At 41.5% G+C, this 8,840-nt stretch overlaps 1 protein-coding gene across 1 annotated transcript in view; it reads left to right on the forward strand.

Moving 5' to 3' along the window:
• Positions 1–8,840, forward strand: part of LOC104547615 (hemicentin-1-like) — a gene marked incomplete at both ends in the record, with an annotated part of 54,411 nt that overhangs the window by 36,762 nt on the left and 8,809 nt on the right. Inside the window, 5 exons of the mRNA XM_010193394.1 lie at positions 825–948; positions 2,254–2,355; positions 4,413–4,589; positions 7,019–7,170; positions 7,944–8,067. Of these exons, the coding sequence (XP_010191696.1) occupies positions 825–948; positions 2,254–2,355; positions 4,413–4,589; positions 7,019–7,170; positions 7,944–8,067 (679 nt within the window). The remainder of the gene's footprint in view (positions 1–824; positions 949–2,253; positions 2,356–4,412; positions 4,590–7,018; positions 7,171–7,943; positions 8,068–8,840) is intronic.

The raw sequence follows: 8,840 nt of genomic DNA on the forward strand, positions 1-8,840 counted from the left end.
CTTCCATAACGTGGTTAAAAGATGGTCAACCAGTAAACACAGCCAGAGGAAATGTGAAAGTAAGCACTACTCTTCTGTGCGATTCAAACCATGAAAGATAGCTACAGGTTACACGTGTTAGTGCTGCTTTTCCTTTTGCTTCCCTCATCCTGTGATATAAAGATGGTAAAGATCCATCCTGGAGAGTGATGGGGTTTTTACCCGAGTCTGACAGTATTTCAGATTGACTGGCAGTATTTAGTAGGCTGAATCCCATTAGACGCCTCCATACCAGAAGAGTCCATGACTGTAAATTCAACATTTGACTCCTTTCAGTTGTACTTTAACCTTTTAAGATGGTGGCTCTACCCACTTGTCACTGTGAGGTGGGATTTAGATGAGTTTTCTATAAGCACTGCCAATGCAGCACCTACCTGTATGTTCGCTTTTCACTGTGCCATTCTGACTTTCAGAAGAGCTCTTCTTGGTGTCTGCATGCTCCAGGGGGTCGAGTGCTTGTAACGGCTTTGATTTACTTTAGACTGGAGCAGTTTTTGACATCTTGCTAGAGGCAGCTCTCTCTGCCTGCAGCCCCTTCTTCACCTTGCTTGCCTGCCCCTCTGCTATCTAGGTCTCCTCGCAGCTGTGCAGCTAATAATCCTTGGGTCCCAGCAGCACTGAAGTCTCTGAACTCCCAAGACACCTCTTGCATGACTCTTAGCCCCAGGTTAGAAGAAATGTGCCGCTGATGCTGTATACAGCCAGTCTCTGCTTTGCCATTACACTTAGTGGCTCTACCTGGGATTGTTGTGTAAAGTGGTTCCCTGCTCTCTGTTTTGGTACAGCTGGAGTCTTCAGGCCGTGCTCTGCAAGTTGTCAAGGCCCTGCTCGAGGATGCTGGCCGATACACTTGTGTGGCAACAAACGCTGCAGGAGAAGCCCAACAGCACGTTCGGCTTCATGTGCATGGTAATGTTTCTGCCTCTAGTTGGAAACTGAATGTGGCTGATTTAAGGCAGCTTTTTCACATCCGTATTCCCTTCTCTGGCAGTTTTGTTGTCTCTGCACATCCATCTTCCAGTTTTCTTTCTTTGTCCCACTCCATCAGTAAGAAGTCAGGGGAAAAGCTGTCTGTCTTGGGATTTAGCCTTTCTCATGTGGCACCAAGGGCCATAGACATAAAAGCTCCTTTCCAGGTAACTCTTTTATTCAGAGGTATCCCAAGAAGACAAGCACATTGATGCTACCATACCACTCGGAGGGATACGTTTCTGAATCAAGATATGATGTACCACTGTTGGTACTGCTAATTTTATCCAAGTCTTCTGGGAATGACGACGTTCCCCATGACCTTGCAGTGGGGAAATTTTAGAGGAGTGGCTTTCCTGAGAAGGAAACATTCTCAGAGGGGATTTTTCAGACTCTTTAAAAGGAATTTTATGGTGCAGCTGAAAACAGTATAAAAGACATAAGGGAAACTTGAGAAGATGTTGTTTGCATGTGAGTTTAATAAATGCTCTCTCCACGATGTATGTCTGTTTGCCTCAGAAGTGGTCACAAAGTACTGTGCATTCTTGATGTGACCCAGTTCTCAAAGGAGGTGCGGGAATCCTCAGGAGGATCAGGAATGCACTGTGGCAAAGTGCTCTTGATGAGTATGACTTACTGTCAAACCAAGTCAGTAACTGGAAGATGTTAAACTGAAATGAAGAGAGATTGCAATATCTCCATGGATGAGACGTAGAAACCACACTCATTTCATACTGTGATTTTAGTGTCAGTCCCATGCTCTCTTTTGTCAGTCTCCATATCTCATTTGCTCTCAGTCTTTATGCTCAAAGTGTCACTATTTGGTGTTTCTGTTATGTATAAGCTTTAGTAACGTAAAGAGTGTTGATTTATTAAAGCCATGCACAACATTCAGTTTAATACTGCCAGTTCAAGCGAGGTGAGCTTGCCACGCTAGAGGAATTACTGTTTTGTGTTGTGCACCCATTCCCTGCAAGTGCCATTTAAGTGCCAATTTTTCTGAAAAAAATAAGTATTAAAAATAATGTTATAGTCCTCTTAACGCTAATAAGCTTGTATTATTAGAGAGTATGCCTGTTTCAAAGGCGAACTTTCTGGAGAAGTTCCTTGGTCATCCAGCAGTTAGCAGAAGCTTGTGCAATTCATTGCCCAGAGTCTCTCAGAGGGCACATTACTTTGTGATTATATGTTCTGCTAGCTGGGTGGCTGAATTAATGAAAACCCGATACCTTTTTCTTTTCCCAGAACCACCCAGCATGAAAGATGCAGGAAAAATGTTAAATGAAACAGTGGTGGTGAACAATCCAATCCATCTTGAATGCAGAGTGACCGGGAACCCGCTGCCAGGTACGCGCTTGCACCTTTGAGGTTTTCACTTTTCCATGTCTTCTGAAGAGAATGGATATTCTGAATGTGAAGTTAATTCTGTGTTTTTTAAACTAGCTGGAACATCTTAAACACCATGTATAATTAGGAAATGTCAGCATATCAAGTGACGTGAAATAAGTACTGAGGAATTCAGTAGTCCCCACCATTCTTAATTAAATTAATGAAAACCACAAGAATCATCTCCTCTTTTACACATGTGGCCGTGTCCTGTCCATAGGCAAGAGTGCTGTGAGACTTCTGCTACATCAGCTTTCAGCACGTCCGCTCTCTTCCCGTCAGGTCAATATTTTATAACATAGGGCAGACTTAAAACAATACCTTGTGTACTGAGTGTGCCTGTCAGATGTGGCCGTGTCTGGGATCTCATCTCTGGAAGTTGTTAGGCAGCTCTTTGTTTGGTCTGGACCCTTTGCCTGGGGAAACGAGTAGATTTTGTGTGTGTGTACAGTGCATTCGGTGGCTTGCCCTGATGATAAATTATACTAATGAATTTTTGAGTTTTCCGTATATTCGAAGCTTTGGAAACTATGTTGTGTATATCTGCTAGTTTTTTTATTTTCCTCACATTTTGTGCGATTATAATAGTTTTCTTTCCTTTTTTTTTGTATTTTATTTTTTTTAAGACTAGTTTCCCCATAGAAATCATAGACATTTACCCAAGTGAGAGCTGAAGGAGTTTGGCTCCTGTTTAGACTGATGGATCTTTTGTTTCTGAACTGAAGAAAATCTGAAGCAAACTTTTTTTTGTTCTCCTTGTTGAGATATGCAAATTATTTCCTTTTTTTCCAGTGTGTGTCTTTTTTGTTGCCACCTTCTTCTGATGGGATATAAAATACTCTGTTAATATGAGATTAATTTTCTGTGTTAATTATTGTACAGCAAAACTTGGAGGAGTGTATAACTAATACCTTGTATCTAGTATAGCAGTTTATTCTTGTGCTGATTTCAGAAAAAAGGTGTTGCTGATCATCTAGGTTCACCTCCTTTAACTTCTAAAGAATTAATCCTCAGCAAAGTACTATTTTCTAGAATTATTTACACCTGTATAAAAGAAAATTTGAAATTATTTGGGTTATATATAAAATGTTATGAAAACAAAAGGATTTCATATACATTTTGCACTTTTTTTTCCTCACCAAATTGTCAGTTATTTTAGGGTAAAGAATTAGAATGATGGAGTTTGTATAATTTTTACAATAAAACTGGTTTGTCCACCACTTCTGTCTCTGATGTGAAGCTGCATACTCTTGTCAAGATACGGCATTAGCTAAGGACAGTGATAGCTCAGCATCGCACTGGAAAAGGAAGGAGCTTGCGTGCAGGCCAGGTTACTTCTTGACTGTGTGTCTTTCACACAGAGCGAGTTCCCTAAGTAGCAGTTTCACCTAACTCAGTAGTGAAGTGATGCCAGTAACGCACTGGTTACACCGTCTGCTGATGGGAGGTGTCATCTTTTGGCTGAGGTGCAAAAAAGTCCTCATATTTTGTGAATATAAAACTTTCTTTTGGAGTAATGGCAGTTTTCTGGGCTTTATTTTCAGTTTTTCAGTCTGCCAGTTGAAATTTGATTTGATTTCTTGCATTTTGATTCTGTAAAAAGAATAAAAGATGTAAAAAGGATAGAAGATGAAAAAATTATACATATCGTATTACTGCGTATTTTTAAACAGCTGCTGTTGACCTTGGTATAAGATGTGTAAATCCCCCTGAGTGTGCTTTGTGTGGTGGTTCTTTAACTTCAGAACAATTTTTGATAAGTATATTGTGCACATGGGTGACATTGTCACATGTGCTATTGAATTCTGCAGGCATTGTCAGTGTTTTGCACAAATGTTACCGATTTCCTCATCCTCTATTGATTTTTTTAACTGTTCATTAATTGTGATTATTATTGATACTGGCCCGTGATTGTTGTTGTTATATATGTGAAAACTGAGGTGGAAAGCCTGAAGACTATTTGGTGCCGTAAGGGGAGTATTTTGCTCTGTTTTTCCGTCTTTCCTCTCATTGCACAGGTATCTCGTGGTACAAAGACAACCGTCCACTCGCTGGGGATGCAAGTGCCACTCTTCTGAACAGAGGGCAGGTTTTGCAGATTGAGGGTGCTCAGATCTCCGACACTGGCGTTTACAAGTGCGTGGCTGCCAACGCAGTGGGCACAGCGGAATTGGTTTACAGTCTTCAGGTCCATGGTAAGTGTTATAGAACTTAAGAAAAACACCTCCATGTACTTCTCAAGTTTCAACTCTGCTCAGCAGAGTTATTGTCACTGATCGCGCCATCATACTGGAAGAGATGTGGTGATGGTCAGAGGGATGAAAATTCACTCTGGTTCTTCAGCGACATTGTACTGCATGTTTTAAATTAGGAAGATGTGGTGAGAGAAGTCAATTCTAGGAAGAATGGAAAGGTATTTAAGTTACTGCTTCAGCAATTCGGAAGGCCTTGCAATTGCTGGGTTTTGTTGAAGATGACTTTACAGCCCACAGTAGATAAAGGAAGGACACAGATTAAATGCTCTTTCATAATGCAAAGGTTTTAAAGAACAGTGTGCTGTGTCTAGTGAGATGAAGTGGAAGTGTGGGTGTTCGCAGACTTGAGGCACCTGATCAAAAGCCAAACTGGAGCTTTTCCACTGATTTCAGTGGCTTTTGGATGAGACTGTAATGCAAATTCTTATCTTTGATACATGCACATGCATGTAGCTGGTTTGCTGTGGGAGTTGCCTGTGCAAAACTGTGGCCGAGATTTGGCACAGTGTCTCCAACTGAGATGCACGCAGAGTGTGTAGTTCCTACTAACGTGACTTAACAAATAACGAGTTGTGCAGTACATCTCCGTGAAATAATGACCATCGTGGGGAAAACTGATGGCTCAAGGCATGGTCAAAGGCAATTAACCCCACCCAGTGATTAATTCCCAGGAAATGTTTAGAGCCAAGCTCGTTATTCTGGTTAAGCCGAAAAATGAAGAATAACCCCTAAGTATTCGTGTGTCTTTTTATGGGTGGTGAAATTTCAGCAGACCTGTCTGATGTGTTCTAGGGAAATAATACTTTCTGACTTAGACACATCAGATTGTTTCCCCTTCCAGAAGAGAATATATGCAGTTGCAGCCAGAACTAATTGCTTCAAAGGAAGCCGAAACACCTATCCATGAGCACTCTTAATTCAGCTTGTGTCGGGGCCAGGCTTCCCAGTGGCTGCTTTTTGAATTTACTGTGAACAGGTTTATCATCTGGTTTACTTAGAGTTTGATTTTGAGAAGACTTGAGTTTCTTCCCCTCTTAACAGTGGAAGCAAGGTGACTACTTAAGGGAGAGCAAACTCTGAAGCGTTGCATACGGAAAGTCACGCTGCATTTCCTGACAGCCTGCTCCAGGGTTCTGTGTGGCTCTTGGCCCTGTGAGTGAGTACCTGTGGTGGTGAATTACAGGTCGTATTCCACAGCTTCTGTTCTTTATAGCGTTGTGTGCACTAGCTATGGTAGAAATTGTCACATCATTTTTGCATTAAAAACAATGCTTATTTACTGCAGGCTTAACAGGACATGAAGCTTGGCAGGCCTGCTGAAGGAAGCGGGTTGAATTCCAGTTTAGTATATTCATATTATTTCATTGTATTAAGACTTTTCCACTTCTTTCTCACCACTGTAACTTTTTCAGGCATTTGAGAGCAATGGATGCTGTTGTAGTGGAATAGGGGAACTGTGTCCATGTGCATGGGGAGGAAAAGATTATAAAATCACACTTGCTTTTTTCTGCCATTTCTGTTATTACTGGAATTGATCTAAGAGTGAGTAGCCTGACTTACAGGCTGTTAGAGGTTGCTGAATTTCTTAATCTTATTTTCAGTACAGAATTTTATACATTCTTTTTCCTCACGTAGGTTATGTATGAGTAGATGTTGGCATCGTCTGTTTCTAGGAGTGACTTCAAACTTTAAATTTCGTGCTGATACTGACCGTGAAGCTTTAGTACTGAGTTGTTAGTGGTAGGAGCAAATAAACTTCCCCCTTTTTAAATACTTCTTGTCTCCCTTTTCAACATAGCTCTGCAAAATTTACTAGACTGTATACCCACAGTAAGTGTTTTGAGATGTTCCATGAAGATGTTTTTTGTCAGCAGACAGGAAGATGTTACGCAGCCTAATTTGGTGAATGTTCTCATGTGCTCTGCAAGGCCAGTGTATTACTCTATGTATTTATTTGCTTTATGCAGTTTATATGATCTTCTTTCTTTAATAACCACCACTCCTAATGCCTTTCACAAGGTCTAAATGGAATATTATAAAAGTCTGGTTTTATGTTGTGGTTCCTGAGTTTCACAGCTGTCCTCTGGGCAGCTCTGGCCTAGCCCTCTGGGCCCAGTCCTGCTTACCTTGCTCACAAGAGCTCCACTGAAGTTATCGGACTGTTCATGCAAGGAAAGAGCGGGATTTGGCACAGAGCAAAGAAGTGACAGGAGTTCAGTGGGAGCAACATGAACAGTCTTTCAAATGATGCACTGCCTTGCAGAAAGAGAAGTAATGTCCAAAAGTAAGCGGCCCATTTAATTTCATTGTGATTAATACTCATATGTAGCTGTTTCAACTGTCTTTGGTTTTGTTCTGTTTTTTCCCAGTCCCGCCATCGATTGCTGGCGGCAGTGACACGATGACAGTGGTGGTTAATAATCTAGTGCGACTGGAGTGCGAAGCAAGAGGCATCCCTGCGCCTATTCTGACGTGGCTAAAAGATGGTAGCCCTGTTTCCAGCTTTAGCAATGGGCTCCAGGTACTGGGTTCGAATCCTGCTATCTCTGCTGTTTCCTCTTGTGGTAGGAAACTTCTTAAAGTGGTGTGGTTTAGTGGGACAGAATAAATTAGAGATTTAGGAATGGGAGTATAGGGCCATTTGCTCTAAGTTATTGGTGGAAGTTTAGCTCCAGTAATAGAAATAGAAATGTGAAATAGAAGATATGGATACATTGGAATAAGATGGTCCTTTCAACTGATTTCATACTGAGTAAGAGTTTGCATCAGCAGATTTTTCACTTGCTGACAAGAAAAGGAGACTGGACCATATTCCTGTGCTGAAGAGATCTGTAGAGCTCAAGTTTGTGTAATATCTCATTACATAAAATAGTAGTTCGGAGGAAAAAAGAAAAAAAAGGACCCCTGATGTAAGGAGGTATTTCTGAGTTAAAAGAAGCTTTTTGAAAGCTCATTTTATGACATGAAAGGAAAGAAGGGAACTTTGTATGCTATGGGTACGACTCAGGATACAGACCAAAGGTGGGACAGAAAGTTTTGAATGGGTAAGAGGGAGAAATGTCCAGAGGCTCCAAAGACTTGCAAGTGCTAGTGGCTCCCTACAGACTTAATGAAGTGATAGTTCTGCTTTTGCACGTCTTGATCAAAAGAGAGCAACAGAGCCTGGGGATCAGAGAGATGGCGCAAAGCAGTGACACAAGTGTTTGTAACTCATTTTGAAATGAAACCTACTAGTTCTCTCTGCTTGTTTTACATGAGGGCACGTATTCCACGTGTGTCGTGCTTGTATTGCAGGTTCTGTCTGGGGGCCGAGTCTTGGCGTTGACCAGCGCTCAGATCAGCGACACAGGGAAGTACACTTGCGTGGCAGTCAATGCTGCGGGTGAGAGCCAAAGAGAGATTGATCTCAGAGTTTACGGTGAGATTTTCTGACAAATTCCTTTGTTTTGGTCGTGAGAACTGTTCATGGAACTTTACTTAAGCACACTGTGGCCCAGACCTTTAGCAACACTGAATAAAAGTGGTTCCAACCCATAATGGAAGGCAAAGTGATGATGAGGAGGTGTGTGCATGGGTGCATGTAAGTGAAAATGTATATATGCACAAATGTACACATGTATTAATTATGGAAGTATGTTCTTCTGTGTAACCTGGAAGAAATGTAGCTGCAACAGTGAATTTACAAGTTTAATACATACAGGCTCATTTATAAGTGATAGGAGGAAATGTGTGTTTGTATAAAAAGCATGCAGATCTCACGGGCAGAAGATATTACTGGGGCCAGAGCTCAGTTCTCTTTATTGAACCAGAATGTGTCATCGTGAGTCTGCTGTACACTGTCCAGTTCCTGTTCCATTTTCAAGCCTTGCTATGCCCGACTAACTGGTGGTGGGCTTTTTAGTGCTGGTAGTGATGCTGTGCTGAGCCCAACCAGCCAGCTTTGTCTTTTTCAAGAAGCAGGAGATACTCTCTCTTTTGTACTTTGCCAGTTTTCCAAATTATGTCAGGTAAGTTAATTCTGAAATCTTTTTGACTGAACTCATGTAAATTCATCGTTCCTTCTGATTTCTTGTAGCTTGTCTGAGCTTCACCCTGATTTTTTGTAACTTGCATAAGATGCCTTTTCATGTTGTGTTCTTAGAGATCATCGGCAATGTGCCGTTACCAGAGAGCGTGCCGCGCTGCTAGCAG

This window comes from Mesitornis unicolor, unplaced genomic scaffold (assembly GCF_000695765.1).
Source record: "Mesitornis unicolor isolate BGI_N332 unplaced genomic scaffold, ASM69576v1 scaffold7771, whole genome shotgun sequence".
Taxonomy (NCBI): Eukaryota; Metazoa; Chordata; class Aves; order Mesitornithiformes; family Mesitornithidae; genus Mesitornis; species Mesitornis unicolor.